General features: G+C 41.0%; 1 protein-coding gene across 2 annotated transcripts; it reads left to right on the forward strand.

The window, feature by feature from the left end:
* Positions 1 to 379: 379 nt before the first annotated feature.
* Positions 380 to 25,384, forward strand: trim66 (tripartite motif containing 66). 2 transcript variants are annotated; one of them, XM_084045273.1, is made up of 21 exons: positions 382 to 420; positions 3,388 to 3,499; positions 3,630 to 3,705; positions 4,351 to 4,600; positions 6,699 to 6,828; positions 8,036 to 8,152; positions 8,429 to 8,543; positions 8,815 to 8,961; positions 10,243 to 10,360; positions 11,091 to 11,278; positions 11,608 to 11,770; positions 12,379 to 12,854; positions 14,976 to 15,164; positions 16,726 to 16,876; positions 16,970 to 17,045; positions 17,394 to 17,574; positions 20,017 to 20,993; positions 21,292 to 21,418; positions 21,594 to 21,668; positions 22,569 to 22,721; positions 22,864 to 25,384. In XM_084045273.1, the coding sequence occupies exons 2-21, from the start codon at positions 3,459 to 3,461 to the stop codon at positions 23,098 to 23,100; spliced, it is 3,987 nt and encodes a 1,328-aa protein (XP_083901399.1). In that variant the 5' UTR covers positions 382 to 420; positions 3,388 to 3,458; the 3' UTR covers positions 23,101 to 25,384. The 2 variants fall into 2 exon arrangements, with proteins under 2 accessions (XP_083901400.1, XP_083901399.1); XM_084045274.1 differs by lacking the exon at positions 22,864 to 25,384 and having other exon boundaries at positions 380 to 420; positions 21,626 to 21,668; positions 22,569 to 22,608.
* The last annotated feature ends 181 nt before the right edge of the window (positions 25,385 to 25,565 follow it).

The following is a 25,565-nucleotide window of genomic DNA, read 5'->3' on the forward strand; positions in this document are numbered from 1 at the left end:
TAAAAGTCCTTAAGTTGTCACTTCACTGTCATCTGGGGACCCCCCCAAAATCATGTGGGGTCCCAGCCCACAGGTTGAGAACCACTGCCATGGCCTACTATTTGGTTTCTCAAGCTTTATTGTGAAAAAAGCAGCCTGTGTGTGTCATTATTGATCATTCTGAAGAAGACTGTGTGTCGATACGTTAATCTATAATAAAGTCTTGGCTGGGAGCTTTTTACAGTGTACCCCTATTACAGTGTACCCCTTGCCTTTATCCACTGTTTTTTGTACGCCAATTTGGGTTTTATTTTGAAACCTTCAACCGGATGCTATATCTTTAATTGTGGCTTACTTGACACAGTTTGCTGGACCAAAGAAGAAGAGCGACCAAAGAGCGACATCCGATGGGGAGATTCCTCCAGTGATGCTCAGGTCAAGGTAAAGAACATACTGGAGGCAGTCTGGACATGAATCGCAGCCGGCAGCTGTCCGATAACGTAACACAGTCAGTTTAATATTCATTAGATTTAATTGTTCGCTATGAACATGATGAAAATCGCGCGTGATAGTAACGTGTTTCTTGTTGGATGTTTTGCATGGTTGTGACTTGTGAGTGAGCCCTAGTGCGAAGGTAATTTTGTTAAATGGCACAATAGATAGTTTATTGGTGTCCGTGTTGGTAATGCTGCTCTGAATTGAAACGATCAGTATGTATGTGTAAGTTTATTGATTATGTTATGGTGTTGTGTTTGTTTCTCTTGTGGATTGTAGTAGGTAGGCTACTGTGATGCTGCGTGTTTTGGGCGTCATGTCTTAAAAAAATAAAAAACATAAATAAATAAAGAAAAAAGAGTGGCTTATCACAGTGGTTCTCAACCTGTGGGTTGGGACCCCCCCCCACATGATTTTGGGGGTCCCCAGATGACAGTGAAGTGACAGTTTAATGGCTTAGATCTTTATAATACCTAAAGAAAATATACATACTATAAAAACATGGTCAAACATTGGTAAAATTGTCAAATAATATGAGAAAGAGGCAAACATTTAGCCGATCTACAAGCTTGTAGATCTGTTATTTTCACAATAATATTGTGAAAATATTGAAAATATTGAATATTTATCTGTGGAACCGAGTCAAACTAAATGTAATGCCTCAACTCCTAACATTCCAAGTGCTTATTGGGGTGGGGGGTCCCCAGTTGAAATATGACTATTTTGGGGGGTCATGGCCTGAAAAGGTTGAGAACCACATAATACATAATACCTATCACATAAAACCCTCCAGCTACTATAACAGATCAAAGGTAGGCTACGGGGTAAACAGAGGCTGTACCAGGGTGTAGTAGCATACTGCTGATTGACACTTGGAAACCCACAATATAATTGAAACATTGTCTTGCTTTATGTTGTGGTATTCTCTCAGTTTACAGCCACATGTAGCCTATTATGTGTCAATGTAAAGGAGTGCAGAAGAAAAGATATATACCTACCTCAGGGTATTTGTGATTGACACACCTCAATGCATACTTTTCACTGATCATGAGAGATGCATATTGATCAAACCAATCTCAACAGTACCAAACAATATGAACATGTTAAATATATTAAATCAAATTAACATGCAGGTTCAATAAAGTGTTTTGCCATTGATGACCATAGCAGTAATGGCTTTCATGGGATCAGCTGAAATGTAGCAGAAGGCATTAATGTAGCCTACATTAACAACACCAAGAAGCCTATGTTACTCATTTTAGGAAACAGTTTAGCAAGAATTTTGCATCATTCTCATGTGACACAGAAACAATTTTGATTACCCCTTGACAGGATACATCAGGAGGTAATTTCCTGATCAACTGTCAAATGAGCCACTCCCTGATTTGGAAACAGGGTTATGGGGCCAGTATGCCAAAACAGTTTCATAGCATACTCAATGCAACATTAAACCACAGTGGCTGAATTCCAGACACCTCAAGACTACCTTTTGCTTAAATTATGCATTGCTCGTATTGTTTGTTTGTATTGCTTCTTCAATAAGAATTTGACGATGTGTATGCTGCCCTGAAACTATAGGGGATGCTAGCTAAGAAGCACCTCTCATATGGATGGATTTCTGGGCAAGGGAGTCAAGATGTAGGAAGGATGGATATCTTTAGCCAAAATGTGTATCCTCTGCTGTATAATAACTTAGCAGTTAATTTGTCACTGTGGTGGAAGATAATCCTTCTTTTGACAGATGTAAAAGGTCTTTTCACCCCATAGTTAATGGATGTTACGAAGGTGTGCTTTCAAGGGACTGATCACTGCGCAAGCTTCTATTATTGTGACATCTCCTGAGATGGTGTGCTCTAAGGCTGTGTTTTATCCACCTTCACTTAGCAGGGTAGAAAATATATGAATGGTTTAGGGTTAAGAGACAAATGGCTTTAATGTGCACTGAAAAATAAAGGTTTTAAAAATGCAAGAGAGTGGAGTGACAGAGTGAAGCAGGATGCACTGTGATTGACTAATTGTGTTTTAAACTGGGTCTTTCAGCACACAATGGGAAATGGGATGGCTCTGAGCTCCCCTGTGAAGCACCCAAGGATAAGAAAGTTGTCAGATTTGTAGGTCAGGCTGCAGGGGTTGTTGTTAGGCAGACTTGCTCACAGCTCTAGATATCTTTTTCTTTTTTTTAACTTTGATTTGGACTGTACTTCATAGTGGGTCGAAGTATCACGTTTCCGTTGCTATGTTATTGAAGGACTATATTACCATTTTCCAGTTCATTTTACAAGTTCCATATCTCCCATAAGTGTATTCCACTTTTTTGGGTGATTTAGTTCTACTGTATTGTAATACAATACCATCTGTATTTGGGTTTCCTGTTTCAGCTCTTAAGATAGCTCATTGTATTCTCCTTTAGTGTGTGCTATTCCTTCTCTCTGAAGTGCTGTGATAAGATCTTAATTGATTTCACAGTGTTAGAGGGAATATCAGCACTGTATCCAGTCCCATCTGGAGCTCATCAGAGCCTGACCCGGTTTCGGTGTGCTACGTTAGCATGTGGTTCCACAGGGACCTGTCCCCTCCTTGTGCTGACACAGGGATGTCGAAAAAGGGCACAGCCAGCCCATCCATAGCCCAGCCCAACCCAACCCATCCTAACATGTCCCCAGCGCGACAGCCCAACCAAACTTAGACCAGTCCTGCCCTGGACCAGTGCCCAAAACAGTGCTCACTCACACTTCCTTGCCTTCAACATTGTAGGTCACTTATGGTCGATCCCTCCATTTTGAGAAGGGCTTCCGGGGATATTTTGCCCTAGAAAAAAAATAATTATCTTATCTCCCTAATTCCCAATTATTATGCACAGGCTTATTTAAGAAAAAGGATTAGGTTCTCTCTCTCTCTTTTTGTGTGTGGCAGTTTTACCAGAGAGCAGCAGAGGATGAATTTGAATGTGACATTCGTTTCTCCTGCCATGAGAAGTCCTACACATGGATGAACTGGGTAGGAGGGAGCAGAGCGAGACTGTCATGTAAGCCATCTCTGGGGCCACCTCTCGGTGTGCACTGTTTCCTGCTGCAGGTAGAAGCGTAGTGTCTGTGTTTTGCTACTGTATGTGCGACTGAGGCTCCAGGCTGCATGCTGTCCTCTCCCTCCCACAGAGAGCAACAACTCCGCTGGCCACCACTTCCAGTGCTCACCAGAGGACATACTCTACTCGGCATTGAAATGGAGAAGGTAAGACGTTTCGTGCAGTATTCCTTCCTGTATACCCCCAACCCCCCTCCGCGAACCATTCCTGTCTTTCTAAAAAAAAAATAAAAAAAAATAATAGGATGTCATATTTCACCAGAACGTCATTAAATGTTCTGCAAAATTTTCCCAGTGCAAAATGTTGGGGTTAATGTGGTGTGTATGCAGCAGTGTGACTGAGGTAATTATGTGGATATTGCCATATTGTCTGTGCTCCTTTATACTGTAACTCTTCCTAGGGTTTGCGACAAAATAAATATTAGAAATTATTTGATCATGTAAAGGCAGTTTTTCCCTAACTAATTATCTTTATTCTAGAAATTGAAAATATGCAGTGCTATGTTGTTTTTGACAATGTTTGGTTGCTTGTTGACATCCTGAAGATTGTATGGACTTAAATTGTGTTGAATCAGTTCCTGAGCGTGTGATTTAGTGTGTGATTTAGCCCAAACTTAAGATGTAACAAAAGCTTGCTTGCCACAGTCTCACCCCATCTTTATACATGTGTGAGTTTTGTAATATGTGGCATGTGTGTGTGTGTGTGTATGTGTGCGTGCGTGCGTGCGTGTGAGTGTGTGCCTTCTTGAGATCGTTGCAGTATTATGTCATAAGTGTTTGTGTGTGTTTCAGAGCTGCTCAGAGTGCTCAGAGCAGAGGGGTGCGCAGAGCCTCTGTACATTCTGCAACAAGTGGTTGTGTTACCAGTGCACCGATATGCATCAGCACCAGAAAGCCACCGCCACCAACACCACCACCACCACCACCATCAACACCTCCTCCACCCAGTATGCAGATTTGCATCAACTGGCAAGGCCCACCTCCACCCAGTGTCCTGACATGCACCAGAGAGGCAACGGCTCACTGACCACAATTGAACCAGGCAAGCATTAATATCTAATTCTGTTCAAGCCTGCCTCATGGGACTGAACAGTGTTTGTTTTCTTAATGTCTTTGTTGCTCGCTGTGTTTATCAGTGCCATATCTTTGGTCAAGTGGTCTGTAATGATACTAAAATCACAATTCTGATTATTTCCGATTAATTGTGCTGCCCTAGTGCCTCACATCTATGCTTTCTTCACTTTTCAGGCAGCCATAGGTGGGAAGTACATACACAGAATGTTTAGTCTTCCTCACTGTCATTTGCAAGCCTGTTTGGATTTCTTTGTTTGCCCTGCTCACCTTTTATTTGTTCATCACGCCTCATTAAGAACATTGCAATTAATTATGCATGACTTCAACATGGCTTTGGAGAAGCCATTATTACTTATACAGTACAATACTTCCTCTTAATAATGTGTGGCACAGATTTTCAAGTGCTCAAACACGTCCACTTTTCTAGCTGTCTTTTTTTTCTCAAGATGCTTCAGTGTATATCTAGCAGCTCTTATTCTTGAAAGCGGGTACTTGTATCTCTTTACATTGCACAATCATACATACTTACATTTATTTTTATTTATCCGTGAGAACAGCCTTGTGAAAATGACAATGTGGTTATGAAGCACTAGGTTCCAGGCAGGATGTGGTCACTCAGCTAAAGTTGATGCACCAGGGCTGATGCTGTGTGCTCTCTGCCGCAGAGCCATCAGCTTCTAAATACACACACACAGCTGACTGTGTGTGTGTGTGTGTGTGTGTGTGTGTGTGTGTGTGTGTGTGTGTGTGTGTGTGTGTGTGTGTGTGTGTGTGTGTGTGTGTGTGTGTGTGTGTGTGTGTGTGTGTGTGTGTGTGTGTGTGTGTGTGTGTGTGTGTGTGTGTGTGTGTGTGTGTGTGTTTGGCCTAACTTATGTGCTTATTCACCGGAAGTCTGTTGTTTTAGCTCAATACATTATTTAACTTAGGCTTCATATAATTGCTGCATATATACAGTATGACCTATTTTGATATTTGTGACAGTTATTTTGGGGACTCTGTGTGTGTGTGTGTGTGTGTGTGTGTGTGTGTGTGTGTGTGTGTGTGTGTGCGTGCGTGCGTGCGTGCGTGCGTGCGTGCGTGCGTGCGTGCGTGTGTGTGTGTGTGGGAGTGAGAAAGAGAGAGGGAGAGGTTTGTTCACCTGTGGTTTTTGCTTTGCCTCACTGCAACTTCAACATTCTTTCCTTTTACATTTTTGTGAAATTTGTCCATCAAAGTGCTTTAATATTGTCAATACAGTGATCAATTAACCCTGTTACCACTGGCACTGAACAATGATGAAAATGATGGACATCTATTTAAAAAGTCCATTCATCTTGGAGGGATACCTCACAGCAACATTAGAATAAAGCCTGATTCCTTTGTTGCTCTCAAAATGAGATCCTGCTTACTGCATCAAAGAATCCAAAGATAAAACAACACGATAAAAGGGCCAGGTGCTCTATGTCTGTTTAATGCAGAAGAACACCACTGAATTCTGTTTATATACATTTGCATGGAGAATCAGTGGTCAATCCTTTTAATGATCAGTATTAATTTGTATTTGTGTGTGTGTGTGTGTGTGTGTGTGTGTGTGTGTGTGTGTGTGTGTGTGTGTGTGTGTGTGTGTGTGTGTGTGTGTGTGTGTGTGTGTGTGTGTGTGTGTGTGTGTGTGTGTGTGTGTGTGTGTGTGTGTTCTTTCTCAGCCGCTGAACAAACATCTCTTCTTCCATAGTTTTCCTCTTAATTAAGAATTTATGTTTGGAAGGAAATGTAGTCAACTTCTTTGAATTAGTCTAAATTACTATTAGATACAACACATAACACTTTTGTTAAATCTTTTGAAAATCTTGGAAAATTAAGCTTAAGTTATTGACCCCTACTAAACAGGCTTAATCATTAAATGGTTTTAAATATGGTACTATACATGTTGTTTTGTCTGAATTTATTATGTCAGTACAAGCTTCTGTTCTGTCAAAATGTGTTTATGCTTCAGTGATACATTTGCGTCACACGTTAAGCTGTGAGTGTCAATTGGTTCGTTAGCGTCTTTTGCGTGTTTACAGCCTCACCTCCCTCTGGTCTTTTAGGCCCAGGGCTGCATCCTCGCTCCGTCCTCACGTGCCACTCACACAGACAGGAGCCCTTGGAGCTGTTCTGTGAGTCCTGTGACCTTCTGTGCTGTAACAGCTGTCACCTGTCCACCCACAAGAACCACAGGTCAGTCCTCAGACACAGTGCACAAGGACAGTGCAGAGAGGGGCTAAACATGGGTTCAAAAACTTCCTTGGAACAACAACACTCTCCCTAATGTCTTGTCACTTTTATCAACCTGGATCTGCATACAGTATCCTTGGCCTGTCTAATTCTTATTCAGTATTCATGCAATGTTGTGCTCTACGGCGTTATAGTACAGTTGTTGCCTCCTAAGGTCACTTGCATAATGTCTTCTCCCGGGAGAAGTGAATTTAATCATGCCACTCTGTATGTCCAAAGGCAAAGCGAAGAAAGTTTATTTGTTTATTGTGTAAAGAAAAGTGTTTTGAACACAACATTAAGAGCATTTAGACACATTATAAAACAGAATTTTTGAATACAATTAACACTAGTTCTTAAAGAGTTAAGAGAATAGAAAATAAGAATAAGCTCAAATAATACAGATGCATATGAGAGAATAAAATAACAGTGTAGCACAAGAAATGAATCTCAGTAAAACCTCATTAAAAAAGTCTTCAGCTTTGATTTAAAATAACTGTTTGTCCAAAGGCAAAGCGAAGAAAGTTTATTTGTTAATTGTGTAAAGAAAAGTATTTTAAACACAACATTAAGAGCATTTAGACACATTATAAAACAGGACTTTTGAATACAATTAACACTAGTTCTTAATGAGTTAAGAGAATAGAAAATAAGAATAAGCTCAAATAATACAGATGAATGAGAGAATAAAATTACAGTCTAGCACAAGAAATTAATCTCAGTAAAACCTCATTAAAAAGTCTTCAACTTTGATTTATAAGAACTGAGAGTTGTAGCAGACCTGCAGTTTTCTAGGAGTTTGTTCCAGATACAGTATGCGGTGCATAAAACCTGAACGCTGCTTCTCCATATTTAGTTTTGACTCTAGGGACAGAAAGCTGACCTGTGTCAGACCACCTGAGATATCTGGATGGTTCATAATGTACGTAGCACAAGATCAGACATGTATGTTGCCCTTAAACCACTCAATGCTTTATAAAAACAAACAACAGTAGTATTTCAATCGGTTACTTTTCAGACAACGAGCCGGTGTAAAGTTTTGAGAACTGAAGTGATATGATTCACTTTCTTGGTTTTAATAGGGACTGTAGCAGTTGCAGAGTAAAATGATGCACTTAGTTTCGAGCTAACCCTGTGGTGTGTACTGTACTGTGCTGTACGTTTTCCCCAGGTTAGTGCATATTGGGAAGGCCCTACAGGACCAGCAGTGGCTATTTGAGAGCCTGGTGGCCCAGGTGGATGAAAGGAGGTCTGCCGTTGAGAACACAGCCAAACAGACAGAGGACAGGTCAGTTTACACTCCACAACATGCACACATACTGTGTACAATCACCAAATTCTCAGCAAACACATGGGGACACATCGGGATTTGGCGAGGGTGATCTTGACAGCTGTTACATAAATTCATCTTCGAAATGATAACAGAACATTTGTTCAGCTTTTCTGGCATTGCAAAATAACTTCCTTAAGGTATCAGTTGAAACCAAACATCAATGCATCCAAACTGTTTTTGTGATTTTTGCTGTCAGCAATCAGCGTATCATTTTCTGTCCTCCCATCTCAGGCTCCATGGAATAAAGATCATGCACAGGAAGGCTGAGAACCAGATTAAAATGGCAAAGATGATTATGATGAACGAGCTTAACAAACGGGCCCACCTATTAATAGAGCAACTGGAGGTAATTACTTTCTCTCTCTCTCATTCCCTCCCATGATTCAGTTGACCATGAATCTACACGCAAGGCATCAGTTACCAACATGACCTAATCCGTCCTGAAAGTTGAGCAAAGGACAGGCCAAATAATGATCTGTCCGACCAGCTTAGACCAGCATTTTTGAGAACTAATTCTGGCCAAAAGAAAAATGAGCCATTGATTAGTCCGCAATCCATCCATGACTCCATGCAAGTACTGTAATTACCAGTGGCGGCTGTTCTGTCTCTGTGTTTAGAAGATCACTGAGGACTTTCAGCGTAATCTAGAGGACCAGCTGCAGGGGGCGATAGAGACATGCGGGCAGCTAGATCATGTGCAGAGGTTCATCACCTGGGCGACGACCCAGCATGGCAGGAGCCCGGTGCTCTTCAGCAGGGAGCTGGTAAGCTGAGAGGAGGGCTCACCAGAAGACCACTTGCATAGCCTACTGCAGGGGTCTTCAACAGGGGGTCCGGGACCCCTATAGGGGTTCCTCAAGAGTTACTACAGGGGGGCCACCAAATATTTGTGAGATATGTTTTTTTTTTACATTAACCACTTGAACCCTAGCATCCCTATTCTGAGGGGAACATTAGCCGAAAATAGCAGATTTACAAGCTCACAACGCCTCGCGCTGCGAGGCGTTGTGAGCTTGTATATCGGCTATTTTTGGCAAAGAGGTATAGGTCTAGAGGGAAAAAAGAGCAAAACAAGTTTAATCTGAAACACAATTTTATACAATATAGAGGGGGGTCCCTGCTTCACCTCTCTCAGCTAGGGGGCCCTTGGCCTGAAAAACGTTGAAGACCCCTGGCCTACTGTAATGTTATGCAGCAGCGATTACCAACCTGTGGGCCACGAGGGTATTGCAAGTGAGTAACCAAATAATTGCAAAACACTACGATTTGTATGATAAATATAACATTAATTTATTATTCAAATATAATGTTAAACAAATCACTTGGTATTTTTTCTCTAAAGAGGTGGTGCCATGGTTTTGCACTTTTTCTGTTTTTCATGTGTCTATGAGGTTGATAGAACTTCATTAAGCCCCCTGGTGGTGTTTTTATGGTGTTTTATGTCTTCTCTGACTATTTTGAGTTTCTACCTGGAGGCTGAAACCTTGAGGGTCAAACGTGCCAACAGAAAAACAGCGCTTTAGTGACATAGTAAAAACATACCCTCCCCCTCATTATCATAACACAACAGGTGTGGGCATGAGGAGGAGGAGGTAGAAACACTATAAGACCACTCCTCCACCACCTTGGCATGCCCACAGGTGTGGGCATGCTAAGGTGGTGGAGGAGGTGCTAAGGTGAGAACCAGGTATACTTAATGAACTGGAGACGTGTCCACATAAAAACATAATTTTAACAATTTCTGTACACTTTAAAAAAAAAAAAAAGCTTCCTCCTAGTATAACCATAATACCTGATGATTATGTTTTGGGGGGGGGGGGGGATCACTGAAAATCACGGCACCCCGTTTTTAAAACCTGGAAAATGTGTTTTCATTGTGATACTGATAAATAAAAAGTATACTAGTTCTGTTGAACACAATCGATTGATCATTAAAGGTGCTATATAAATGCACCATTTACCAACAACTCCTTTTTCAACAAAAATGATTCAAGACTTATATAATGAATATAATATGATTCTTTCCATTCTGCTTCACCTGTCAGATTTCACTTCAAATGCAGCAGCTGTTTGAATCATCGTTCCACCAAGACGCTTGGGTTCCTGTCAAGATCAAGTTCAACTGGGATGCTAGCTACTGGACTAAGCAAATTTCCACATTAGGTGAATTTAATTTGACGCAAGCTGATATATCAGTGTGTATATTAAACACAATATTTTGTAATGAGTTGTTAATATTCAATCAGAATAAGAAACATTTAACCACCACCTAACCACTTTCAACCTGGCATCCCTATTTTGGGATTATTTTGTCATTGTAATATTTTTCAAAAACGTTCAATATTTAAAAGAAAATCAGATCTACAGGCTCACAATTCATCGCATCACGATGCATTGTGAGCTTGTAGTTCTGCAATTTTTAAAAATCGGCTACTTTTGCTATTTGTTGTACAAAGTATGTAGGGGCTTAATATTATAATGAACATATTCCCATTTTGAGTTGCTCTCAACCTGTGGGCCGGGGCACTGGTGGGCTGTGAGGATATTTCAAGTGGGCCCCCAAGATTTTATTGATAATATAGCATTAATCTAAAAAAAATATGTACATAGAAATTCATGGTATTTTTTCTATAAAGCTTGACAAATATGTTTTCAAAGTGATACCAATAAATAAGATATTAAAGTATGCGACGTTAGTTCCGTTGATCCAAGCCGGAACACAATCGATTCATCATTAAAATAAACATGCTCTGACTCGACTCACCCATCTGACCACTCAAGTTAAGTGGTCAGATGGGTGAGTCGGGAACGCTTTCGAGATCTTCAAGTGGGTCCTGATCCAGAAAAAAATGAGAACCACTTCACTAACCCATCACTATGTGTTTCTGTGCAGGTGAGCTGGATGTAGAAGGAGGAGACTGCAGTTACCCTGAGGGCCTGGCCTGTCCAGACATCCTGAGGCCGACGCCCATGGGCTGCCTGGCCCTGCCCTCCGTGTGTCACAGAGGACCAGACCAGGGCTGTGGCTACCAGGCCTGCTGTCATCCCCAGATATGCTGCATGCACTGCATTCCCTCCAAGGTTGTTCTAGTTTTTACATTTTATTAGTTTTAGTGTTAGTTTTATTAATTTCTATTTATTTTTATTGTAATAAGGGGTATTTGTCAGGGGTGAGATTCAAAATATTCACAGAAATAGCTAAAATAGCCTATTTACAAGCTCACAATGTGTCACGCCACGTAAAATCTCTATGATTTTAGTTACCGGTAATTTAAGTTCATTAAGCCTCATTTCTCTTTTTATTTCAGTTAACTAAAATGTTTTTTTTTTCAATTCTAGTTGTAGTAAATTTGTTAGTTTGAGTTATTTTGTTAGTTTTAACTATAATAACCCTGATTCCCTCTCCGTAGACCGACATGGCTAACCTGGACCAGAGCCAGCTGGAAGCCGTCCCTTACAGCTCAAGCTGTGCTCAACATGCTCTGCTCCAGAGCCAGCAGATCCAGAGGTGCTGTGGTCCAGCCAGTCCCCCGCTCATGCACTCATCCCTACAGTGTCCCACTCCCCCACAAGGTTGGTACAGTTTAACCCATTAAGACCTGAGGTGGATTATTCTACAAATGCCTTCTAAATCAGTTGTTCTCAAACATTCAAGATTTAAAAAAAATGTTCAAAAATAGCAGATGTACAAGCTCGCAGCGCGGCACGAAGTGGCGCGCTGTGAGCTTGTAGATCTGCTATTTTTGAATAGCCAACGCTAACATCTAAAATGACACAGACGCATTACCAGTTTTAATGGATTCATTTGTAATTCTTTTCATTTGGACTTTTTGTTTTCAATTTCAGTCTACTTTTGATTAGTTTTTAAAGTAGGTTTTCTAGTTTAGTTTGGTTTTTATTTTTAGTGTTAGTTTCAGTTTTTTATGTCATAGTCTGGGCCTGGGGTAAGATTACAAAAGGTCTGATCTACAAGCTCACAATGCATCGCATGTGAGCTTATAGATCAGCTATCATCGCTGTTTTTGCAGAAACCTTCTCACCCAAAATACTAGTCTTAAAATATAGTAAACACTCAATATCGTTTCACTTAGTTAAAGAAAATGTTTTGCCAATTCTCATTTTCATTATTTCATTAGTTTTAGTTAACTATAATAACCTTGCTCCTCCATCGTCTTCCTCAGCCACATCGCCCACCCAGCTCGGTTCCAGTCACGGATCCACGTCCCAGTCACGACCCGCTACGCCTCAGCCGCAGCTCAAGTCTCACCATCGCCAATGCCGTGTGGAACAGTATTCCGACTGCCAGGCTCAGCTTACTGCGGACAGCGACAGGCCAGGCCAGGCCCAGGGTCAGTGTCAAGGAAAACCGCTGGCCTGCAAAACGTCACAAGCACAGCGCCTTGACCAGACGGCCGCTGGCCGAGAGATAACGACCGAAGAGAGCTGGGAGCCGAGATGGAGAGGCGAGCAGAGCCTTGGGCACACGCCACTGGTTGAGAGCAGAGATTCTGTGGGTAGGGGGTCGCAACAAGGAAGGAGGGAGTACATCTCCCTTGAACAGCAGCAGATGTTCTACATCTCCCCAGCAGCAGAGCTGAGAAGAGAACAGCAGGGAAACAGACTTTCACTGCCACATACAGACTACAGAAATAGAAGGGTAAGGCAGCCATATAGATCTCACATCACATTATTATTCATTTTAGGAGTCCTTTTAACCACTTAGGGTTTAAGCCCTAATTTATGCTTTGTTGTAGGACTAATACCAGCCGATGTATAAGCTCACAACGCATCGCATCATGATGCGTTGCGAACAATTTTAGCTATTTCCACTATAAATTTGTTTTAAAAAAACGAATTAAAATAAAATAAATAAACAGTGTGAAAATGTTCACCTATAATGATATGAGCAAAATATGGACCAACTTGGAACTGATTTAAGACTATTTTCTTTTTTTCTTTGAGGATACAGTTATCCATTAATTTTTGGGTGAAATATAATTTTTCCTCCAAAATGGATGTAGTGTTTGGACTGAAGCCCTTCATTTACAATTCACATTCAGTGTGACGTTTGAACAGGCAATTTCAATTAGTACGTACAAGACAGGAAGCAGTGAATCTTGTTTCATTATTGGCACACAGCCGATATCGAAGGCATTGGTTTGATGATAGAATGAGCCGTCATCATACCGAAACCAGATGGTACGACAGAAACCTGCCTCTTCTCTTATGAAGAAACACTGATGGTAAACAAAGAGCTTCACTGACTAATTAAAAACCTACACAAAAATAAAAAAATAAATAAAAAAAAGAATACCACTGTTATCATTAGTTCTCTTTATGTCAGAGGCTTGAACAACCACATGATCACCTATCAAAAAATGTTGCAGTTGCATGATCACAAACACAAAGACTGTTTGCACATTCAATTCCTAGCGTCTGAAAATGAGAAAATAAACCACTTGGGTGCAGCCACACGTGTACTTAACCTGTCTTTAATGAGTCACTAAGGGAATAGTGGAAGCTGACAGTGTGATTTAAGCGCTGGTTACCACGCTAAGATAAATTCCTACCCTTCATGATAGAGAGGCTGTATAATCCCTCTCTTTCTGCCTCTGCATTACACTCCTTCACACCTCTCCTTCGGGGCATGGAATAGGTAAGTGTTTTAATCACATGGTAATTATAAGGACATGCTTAGCTCCCTTGGCCTAAATCTGTATACATTTGAGAAAGAGCAGGTAGAAGGAGAGAGTGAAAGAAGAGAGTGCTGAATAAAAACAACCTGAAAACAAGTTATTTTTCAGGCGGGCATCGTAAATTTGATACATTTCTGTGTGTGGAGAAACATACTTTGTTCAAGTTGTTATTAAAGAAGAAAGGTAGAGATTAATCAGTGCTTTGCAAGTGCTGCTTATTCAAATGAGCCCACCGTAAGCCTGATGGTGGATTTACATAAGATAATTGATGTTGTAACTAATCCCTTCATTATCCTGAGAATAACTGTGATCCTTGCAGTTGTATGAGCTTTGCTTCATGTTTGTGAAACAGACCCAGAGTAGGCTTTGACATGTTTTTATCAGTAGCCTATGCGTACTTGCATAGTACGTGCACACATATGTATGTGTGTGTACGTGCGTCTGTGTGTGTGTGCGGGCGCATGTGCACATGCATGCATATAACACTCATATGGTCGTCACACTTCCAACTTATCATCTGTTGTATAGTCTGTCATGCGACGGAAGAAAATACTATCTACAAGCTCACGACACAAGCTTGTTATACATTTTTGTATATTTTTGATAATAACAATAATAATAGACATCTTTTGAGAGAATTTGAAAAACTAGACCATACCCGGTCGGCGCAGCGCATCCGTGGGGGGATATGCGCACATGATCTGGCAACCCGGGAGGCAGTTCGTCCCATAGCTGGGCAGCCCCGTAACCATGGCGACAGTGTTTGACACAAAAACGCTAATAAGAAGCTGAGATTTGATGAAATTGAAAAACGGGCTTCACAGTTAAGTTGAGATGGTAATGGTCAATGGCTGTGAGCAAAATCAGAGCAATTGGTCCAGCCACTGAGGAGAACCGGGTGTCTTCACCACCACTTCACCACCACTACAAACGCACAGAGGTTACTAGAATTATAGTAGGATGTCTCCTACAATGACATGCCCAAAAATAGGGACACCAGGTTGAAAGAGGCTAAGGCATGAATAGGAGCACCTGTGTGTACCGGTGGCATACTGTACTGTACATGTGCGTTTGTGTGACAGGCTAGATCCACTTCGTTGTCAGCCCATGACGTTCAGGAGGTGTCAGCCCATGACGTTCAGAGCGGCAGCAGCTCAGTGTGTGGGAGGAGGAAGAACCGTTCCCAGAGCTTCCCAGCAGAACTGGCAGCCCCGTCCACCAGCCCCCCCGCCAACGAGAGGCCCGCTGGGCCCGCATACAGCCTGGATCAGGTGCCCATACCACCATGAACCGCTTTTCATTTTGTCGACTAAAATTATGACGAAAAATGTTCGTCGACTACCTTTTTTCACTGACGAAAACTAAATAAAAACTAAGCTACTGTTACTGTTTACTAAAACTAAAACTACAAATATTGTCAATTTTGTCAGCAAATAAAAACTAGACTAAAATTATAGGGAGGCAGTCAAGGAACTAGTGGAGAAGGGATCCGGTTAAACTAATTTTATGCTCGGTTGTAGCCGAAAATAGCCGATCTACAAGCTCACTACTAGGGCTGTCACGATTACAAATTTAAGTTGACGATTAATTGTCACTCAAATAATTGCGATTAACGATTTAATTGTTTGTTTGGCATTGAACATTGGAACATATGAAGCCTTTTAGGCTTCGTAATCAAAAATTGCACTGGGCAGATATGACAAATAACTGACATATACAAAGAAATTGATTTAATAATTTTATACATGTCAAAAAAGCTGAAATGGCAGATCTACAAGCTACAAACGTGTTTTATATACATTTGAAAATGTGTGAACATTTTTCAACATGGAAACGATGACGATTATGTAATAATTGTGGACAGGCCTACTCACAACGCGTCGCAACACAACTGAATCAACTGTAGATTTAGTCGACTAAAATCTTATGATACATAGTCAACTAAAACTAGACTAAAACTAAAACATTTCAGATGACTAAAATATGGAATTTTACTCAAAAGACTAAGACTAAGAACTATTGCTGTCAAAATGAACACCACCATGAACCCACAGTAGAGAAGAAACAACAAAACACACACAGCCTGGATCAGGTGCCAATACCACCATGAACCCGCACAGTAGAGTAGAAACAACAGAACGCAGGCAGTCACTAAGCTGGCTCAAGCGGTTGTTACACTGTAAAATCCTGAGTGTTCATTGGAGTGTACATACAGTGTGGAACCAAACGAACCCTTACTGTTCTATAACTCTGAGAGTGTGCAAATGGAAATACGGCCAAATACGGGTCTCTTTGGTTTTATTTGTACAGTCTCAGAGTTAAATTAACAATCAAGATTTTACTTTGTACTAGAGCTGCACAATATTGTTGTTTGAATGGAAATGTACAGTAATCCATTGCTTTCTTCTTCTTTTGTCAGTGTTCTATGTTAGCAGCAAGGCAGAAAGACGCTCAAACTATATACTTAATATTTGTTGAGTCATATCGTCATTGCATTATTCAACAATGTTATCACATATCTCATGTTTTCCTAATATCATGCAGCCCTACATTGTACCAATGGTGGATACAGAACCTGTCTAATGACTGGGCCTGGAAAAATCTGGATGGGTCTGAGTTTTCTAAGCTTAGATATTACAATGAGTGGTGAATATGATACTTTCTTTCCCACTGTCTATTTGGCTGCTTTCCGTAAGTGGCATGCGGAACAAAACAGTGTATTTTTAGTGGAACACGCGTGTTTGCAGCTGTATGCTTTTCTCATTGTCTCTTCAACTGAAATATGACATGTTTCTTTTGCATGTGATCTGAACGGTATGCTTATCTTCTCAGTATGGCGTAATGGATGCTAGACAGAGGAGAGCTTCAGATGGGGTGATCCAATGTGCTGCCAGGGAAACCTCCACTGCTGTTGCCCCTCTGAGAGGCCAGTCCACGATGTACCTTCACCCAGGACCCTTGTTGACCTATAAAACTGAGTCAGGTACTGGACAAATTTAACTCTCCGACTCAAATGCTCAAATAAACTAAATGCAAACCTTCCTGTATATATTTTTGTAATCTTTTTCATCGCCAGATAATGCTTATGGCTATACAAATGAAGAGGTCACTAAAGAGAAGTACAGAGCACAGAGAAACAGCCCGAAAAACAGGTACAGTGTACACTGCGTGGCGTGAATTTAAATATAATAACTCATAAGAACTAAGATAAAGAGAAGGAGGTGGCGAAGCCCAATACCAGCATCATGCGACAAGCCCTTAGATGTAACCCCCAAGGCACAAGAAAGAGAGGCAGGCCAAAGAACACCTGGCGCAGGGACCTTGAGACTGACATCAAGCAGTGTGGCCTGACATGGAAACAGCTGGAAAAGAAGGCCCAGGATAGAGGACTGGCGGAATGTAGTCTACAGCCTATGCTCCATGAAAAGGAGCGATAGGTATGTAAGTATAAGAACAAAGTGAAACTTATGTCAACCATCTGCTGTTCTTTTAAACACCAGGGAGGTTCAGAAGGAAGCGGGAAGTCCCAGGGTTCCAATGGTGTGCTTAGAGAGGCTCAAAGTCCTGGTGTCTCGCCTCCCTCCACACGGGAGACGACAGAGTGACCCGCTACCAGCCAGTGGAGTGGAGACGAGTGGTGCTTTCCTACAGCACAGAACCTGGAGAGGTGGGATGGCAGAGGTGGGTTCCATTTACTTTAACCACATCAAACCCAGCTTCCCAATTCTGGGGCAAACATTCTGTGAAAATAGCCAATCTACAAGCTCACAACGTGCTACATTGCAACTCCTTGTGAGCTTGTAGATCAGCATAGAGATTTGGTGTGGAAGGAAAAAGGACCTTCTATTGAGCCCTGTGGGACCCCAGTCTAGTGCACCTAGAAATACTCATACACAATCAAATCCATAGTGCTCATTTAACACAGTTAAATGAAGTCTATGAAGTTAATGTGTAGAGACCCTGTGATTTCCCCCAACTGGTTTAAAGGAGTAGTTCACTCCAAAAATGTCTTATTGTCTCCGCCAGGCCGAAAGGCATGGCGAGAGTATGTTTTACCCCCTGTCCGTCCGTCAGTGTGTCCGTGTGTCCGTCCGTCCGTCCTTCTGTCTGTGACCAGCTAATCTCCGCCACCGTTGGCCCGGTCGCTGTGAAACTGCGCACACACACTCCCTGGATGCCACAGCAGAACCTCTGCCCCACATTTTTCAGATTAGCCTGTCATAGCGCCACCATGAGGCTTTTGCAAAACCCATTTTTGGATATTACTCCAGATTACTACAGATTTTGTCCAAAAATATGCAAATCGGTACACTGTATCTCTATAGTCATGTGATCAACACGGATCTGTCCGATTTTCCATATTCCATCCTCATTGGCTAAGGTTGGCTTCAAAAGTTTGCAGGATTGGTCCGTTTTGAACAAAATGTCTCAAATCATGAACGCAGCATGCGATTTCCGTGAAATTTCACATGCACATTCCCACTAGGCCGAGGAAGAAATGCCACCCTTTTCACATTGGCCTGTTATAGCGCCACCAGCAGGTCTAATTTAGCAAAACACATTCATGGAACAAAATGCCTCAAATCATTAATGCAGTGGCCGATTGAAAGGTCTTAGAAGAAATGGCACCCTTTTCACATATTTTCGTATTATAGTGTCAGCAGGAGGCCACAATAACCTACCTGACCTGGCGGAGACCTGTGCTCCGAGGAGCACTTTTTCTAGTTTTCTATCAATTGCACACCCCATGAAGCCTTGAATTCATGGAGACTCAATTGAGTACCTATCATTGTAATCATTCTGATTACAACAAGACAAGATGGGGTCTAGGGCGTAGATTTCTTGTGGGTCTCTGATGTCATATTTATGACATCATGTCGACGTCAGTCTTGCCAAAATATGGAAGAACAGCACCTCTGAGACTATGAATCTCGGGTCCTTGGCGATACGCATGCTGAGTTTGAAGTCGATCGGCAGGGCGGTTCTCAAGATACACCGGTGACTCATTCATTTATAGAATGTATAGAAGGATGTGAAAAATATTATATCACAATATGTGATTGACTTCCTTGGCCTACAGTGTGCACAAGACATGTGGCACTGATAGGTCAAGTGGTTTGCGAGATTAATCGCGGATAGGCACACCCAAACACACACACATGAACACTCTTCTAATCTAGCCCCCTAGGAGCCATGAGGTAAACATAATCAGATGCAGTCACAGAACACAGCATGACATTTTGTCCTTAATTACCTTCTTACAGCAGATCACTGACAAACTGGCAATCATTGAAGATTGTAGTCTATTTGATACTAATTTAAATTAAATGTAATGTACAGTAACTAGAAATGTCATCTAGAAAGTAACTAGAAATGTCATCGGGGAAACTGTAACATTTTATATTTTGAAAGCTTTCCAGCTAACAGTTCAGACAGAGACACTTGCATCAAAGGATTTAGCAGCAATTTATTGCAACAAAAGGTTATACAGTTGTATTCTGTGGGAAAGGCTCAGCTCCGATATTTCCCTATGATTTCTTTACTTTCAAGTTCAAATCAGTTTATTGCCATTCATGTGAAATGTCATTTTTCACGGACCAAGGTGCTAACACAAAAATACCACATAAATATGTTACACAGGAAATGCATCACACTACATGGGAAATAAACTTACAGGATGTAACATGGCGTGTGTGACTACTGGCATTTAAAGTGCGGTGTGCACTTTACAGAGGAAACACATTTTTACTGTGCACAGGCCATACGGTACACAGTAAAATCCACTGTGTTGTTTACACGCCCCAAAGTATTTATTCCGAATATACAGTTTAACATGCACAAAATAGTTCTGCCTATTTTTTTCTGTCAATTTTGTTGATGAACCCACACAAATGTCCGAATGACACATGCATTGGTCATACAAAGGGACTAAGGAAGCTGTCCTATGCTGCCTATGATATATTTCTCTAATACTTTTATACGTTTTCCATCTGTACACTCTCTGAATTAAATTAACACAGAGAATATCACTGTGTATTGTCAGACCTGCCATTTGAAGATCTCTGGGGACGTGAATGCATAATACATGCTGTATGTTCTACTGTTATGTTATGTTATGTGTAGGGAATGGCTGATGGCTCTGACACCATGAGGACCATCCTCTCACACATAACGCCACCGTATACATCTGAGCAACGGAGCCCCAGGCAATCTACCACACCCCCGGTCATCCATGAGTTGCACAGCCATGGGAAAGGCAGTTCTCTTAAAGACCTCGCTCAGCCAGCTGCAGCCACTGACCCAAAACATGAGCCGCAGCGTTACTCTGCTGCACCTGACCTCGACTCCGACTCAGATCCCAGGTCAGGCTCAGAAGAACTTGAACTATTTTCTGAACCTGATCTGGATTCAGAACCACAGCTGGAATCAGACACGCCGCCAGAATCCGACCAGCACCCAGAGTCTTCATCCGAGACTGAAGGGGAGTCGATGACTAAGGCAGAATCTGTGGCTGCTAGAGAGATGGGGCTCTGTGGGAAAACTGACATTTTGCGGTTGTCAGAGCCAGGGGCAGAATATGAACCTGACCCTGAGTCAGATACAGGAATGGGTTCAGACAACGGCGAAGAACAGGACGCTGACGTGGAATCAGGCGATGCGGAAGCAGAGTCGGACATCCAGCCCGACTCTGATCCTAGTTTAGAAGCCGATTATGATATTCTGTCTGATCAGGCCGCAGATTCCCAGGGCTCAGTGGGATCTGAGCCGGAAATAGAATCAGAGCCAGAGTTAACCACTGACGAACCACAACCACTCCGTTCAACCACCACCGGCACCGATGATCCACAACCACTACGCTGTGACCAGCAGGAGGGCCCCCCCATTGGTCCTGGTCAGAGACCCCTTCTGATTGCAAACTCTTGCCCTCCGAGGGGTTGTGACAGGTCAGTGGATGCTCAACCCGACCAGGGCAATACAGAGATGGAAAGTGAGGACTATTGTGCTGTGTGTCTTATTGGTGGGGACCTGCTGTGCTGTGACCGTTGTCCCAAAGTCTTCCACCTGTCCTGCCATATCCCTCCTCTACGATGCTTCCCCACGTAAGCAGTGCACCTCATGCATCTCATCAGACCAACATAAAACACTTTTCTGACAGCTTCCATTGTATTCCCTTTCTACTTCTTAACCACGTGAGCCCTATATACTTTGTCATAATATAACAAACACTGAAAATTGCCGATCTACAAGCTTGCGCTTGTAAATACGTGTCGTATTTTGTAAATGTTATTTCTTTATTTATTTGAATTATTTTTCATTTATTTCCATTTTCCACCTATAAGCCCAAAATAAGAACGGTTGATCTGTTGTTTTGAACACACTGCTATTGACCGTGTACAGGGGTGACTGGATCTGCACGCTGTGTAGGGATGTCATGCGGCCAGAGATGGAGTACGACTGTGAGAATGAACGAACATCTGGGCACCACGCATCATCATCCCATGGACTGTCCACATGCGACCAGAGAGTGAGTCTTTTTTTAAAACCACACAGTAAAGTCCCAGAGTGTTAATTTATCACATGATTTTGCAAAACGATTTGAAACATTTTTTTTATTGTAAATACTGTATTTGTTTTTTGGATGTACAGTATAGTCATTGACTCTGCCGTCTGTGTTTTGGTCTAACTTTCTTTTTTGGTAGAAATGTGAACGATTGACTCTTTTGATCTTCAGTAACATCCTAAGTGCCCCATTCCATGAGCCTGTCAGTCCACTTGTGAGTATACAGGCTAAACATGTTTTTCTTTAGTGCTCAGCTAAAAGCCAGCTGCAGTCTGCACTCTCATTTATTTTTCATTACAACTTCAAGGCGTATAAATGGTTACTTATATAAAGTCAGTGATTTTGTTTTGGGCTACTGTATGTTTATTCTGCAGCCCCCATTGACTCCATTATGGTACCTAAAGTGCATCAAATTCTTCCAAGTGCATAGGCAGTTATTCTGTAGGTACAGTAACCAGATAGATAGATAGATAGATAGATAGATAGATAGATAGATAGATAGTAGGGGTGGGACGTTATGGGTATCTCACGATACGATATCTGTGGCGATATTAGGCCCTCGATAACAATAATATCACGATATTTGATATATTGCGATATCACGATATATTGCATGAAATTTCACCAACGATATATCACGATAGTCCATGTATTCAATTCACAAACACATAAAATAGCACCAAACAGTTAAAATCATCATTAAACAAATACAGAGTCGGAAAAACAATGTATCACCAAAAAAAAAAAAAAAAAAAAATCGGCAGTATATCGATTATTTATCGCGGGAGAAAGTATCGCGATATATCGCGATATCGATATATTGTCCCACCCCTAATAGATAGATAGATAGATAGATAGATAGATAGATAGATAGATACATTTTAGTAATTATAGATAGATACAGTAGATAGATAGATAGATAGATATATTTGAATATATTCTAATAAGCAGATTGATTTGAAAAGACTAACCAAAATAGTCCCTGGATAAAAGATTGGTTTATGCACATATTTCATGACTTCTTCTGACATTGGAAAAAACAAACAAAATGGCTAAATTGAATCCGACATGGTCCTTTGAATCTTAAATCTTTTAATACCACTTTTGCACACAGGCTCGACATTACTACCAGATCATCAAGAGGCCCATGGACCTGTCAGTGATCAGGGCCAAACTCAACAAGAGGAACACGCGCCATTATTACTCAACTGAGGAGTTCGTCGCTGATGTGTATCTCATGTTTCGGAATTGCGCAAAGTTCAATTATGTAAGTGATAAGTTAATGAAATCTGCCCTGTGCTCTTCAACAACTGGGCTTACAATTACAACCATTATAATTTTCCATTACATAGAACCAGAACCAGTGGAATATCGCTGATCTGTGTGTACTATGTTCCTCACTCCACTAGCCTGACTCTGAGGTGGCCCAGGCTGGTCATAGCCTGGAGGCTTTCTTCAACTCCAAGTTGAAAGAGGTGTTCCCAGACAAAGTGTTCCCCATGGCCGAAGAGGAACCTGACAGTGATGAGTATGATGAGGCCTATAGAGCCACAGAGAATGGCTTCCCCTGGCCTGCTGGGACGGAGCAGTGCCACAGGAAGAGGAAGAGAAGACACTCTGTCAACTCAAAGAGACATCAAGTCTAAAGCTTAATTTACACATGATGATGCAAAGTGACGTGATGCGATGCAACAGGATGTTTGCTCGAAAATGAGCTATTTTTGATGAGCGCAACGAGGTATAAACTGAGCTTAGTGTCCAGGGGAATGACCTGCAGTAGGACCACGGAGATATGAGTAATGCTGTGATTGTATTTAACTCTGCACTGATGATGAAGTGTATTGCTTGGGTATTTCTAAACTGCTGTCTGAAAGTAAGAAGATGTACTGCAGTTTTATCTTGAATCAAATGTATCTTAGACAAAGTATCCAGAGTCTCTGGGTAGTTTACCGCAGTGGTTATCAATCTTTTTCATTTCAAGGACCCCCAGTTTGGTATGCATTAAAGCAGCACTATGTAGTTTGGGGTATCAGTGGCCACTTTGGACACAAATAACATCGGAGCCAATGTCTTTGACTTCATTACCCAAGAGTCTCTGCAAGCATGTCAGGCAAGGACACGCTGTGATTGGCCATTCTTCTCTTTGATTGGCAGTTCTGCCTTGGTGCATTGGCAAATGCCAGGATGAAACTCATTGTCTCCCCTATAGATAGTAATACAGTCAAACTCCTAGCAGGGACCCCCCTTAGTCTATACATTTATGGAAGGATGATTGTTATTGCTTAAACATGTAACTTTATAATTTTGTGGGACATAATATGCTATATAGTTGTTAAAAAGTTGCATAGTGCTGCTTTAAGTCACGGACCTCCATAACTGTAAAAATGTCCATAAGTGTACAAATGGAACCAAATGGACCCGTATTTGTACACTCTCTTACAGACCTGTAAGGGTCCATTTGGTTCCTATTCCTAACTATCAATAATTTAGCTGGGGACCCCCTGGAACCCCCCAAGGACCCTTTGGGGGTTCCAGGGGGACTCCACTTTGAGAACCACTGGTTTACCCAACCCCACAATATACCAATAACGACAGTAGTCAGGTGATGCAGTCCTACCAACCTGTGATTTGTTTTGATAAATTATTTGTATACACTAGGAGCCACTTACTATAGTTTGGCAACATTCTTGCTAAAATCATATACCTTAAATGTAATTCTGTACATTGAACTGTCTTTACTATAGTTGGATGTTCATTTAGAAATGTATACTGCACACTTGCTATGCGCCTTTATTAAGTGGATTTCTGGCATTTAAGGGATAGTTCACCCCCAAAATGACTTTTTTTCTATCGATTATTCACCCCATGGAGACTTGAATTCATGGATATTAGGTTCCGGTAGGAACCGCTGCCTAATGCTCCATTGGTCATCAAATAATTGGCTTAGGAATGTGACAAAAGCAAAAAAATATCCATTAATTCAAGTCTCCATGGAGTGACTAATTAATAGGAAAAAGAGTCATTTTGGGGGTGAACTATCCCTTTAATTGTAAGGGCCATATAAACCCTGTTTAAAGTTTGATTATATATAGCACTTTGGAAATGTATTGTTGATATTGGTAAACGCTTACAATCTTGGTAAATGCTTGACATTTTTCTATATGTAAAACTATATAGAACTTTATTTTAATATATTTGTATTTGTCATTTTAGTAATTAAATGATTGCAGGCAATTGTCATGTTGATGTAATTAATTTGATGTAATTATTAATTCTGTTGATTTCTTTCAGTACATGTCAGGGAGAGCTACAATTCATTTTGTATGCTTAGGTTACCTTTTCGGTGGAGTCATATTAAGTGTGGGTGATAGAGGGCACTCTCTCCACATTTGAATTCTGAGGTTTGAACTAGATCTATACTAGATAAATAAAGTATTCCATCTAACCATCCAGATATCTTTGATCAATATCACTCTATGCATATTATAAGTCAGTGGTATTATAAGAAATACTTTTACCCCAAATCACAAGCATGATTTGCATAATGAAACATTTGTATTTCACCAGTGTTTAGGAAGGGTTTCTCTGATCATATCAATTTCTCAGGCTTAATAAGGATATGTTTTATTTAACATTGACATTTAATTTAAAAAAAGTAGTTCCTGCAGTTGACGCCTATAAGTCAAGTTATTAAAAGTGAAATACTTTTTGCAATTTAAGATAGATTTTTGTTTTGTTTCTGCACAAATTATTGTTTTTGCACTCTTTGATCAATGTTATGTTGGCATTTAAAATAAATAAATGTACTATTATTTCCTGTTATATTAGGGAAGAATAATCCTATTTCACCTCTGTGCTAATGCATTCTTGATTGATGTATAGTTAACTGTTATAAAGTACAGTCTGGTGACTTTTTTACTGTTATTGCCCTACATATTGACATGGATCAATAAAAATTTACATGAGAAACAATTGATTCATATTTTACAGGTAATTAATTCCTCCCCTCATGTTACTGGGAATCCACTCTATTTAGAGTGGGTTCGTCTATTCTAGAGGAAATAGCATATGTTTTATGTCAGAATGGGCTTAGCATTCACAGCTCTATTAC

Source organism: Gymnoscopelus microlampas, assembly GCF_963454915.1.
Source record: "Gymnoscopelus microlampas genome assembly, chromosome: 1".
In the NCBI taxonomy this organism is placed as follows: Eukaryota; Metazoa; Chordata; class Actinopteri; order Myctophiformes; family Myctophidae; genus Gymnoscopelus; species Gymnoscopelus microlampas.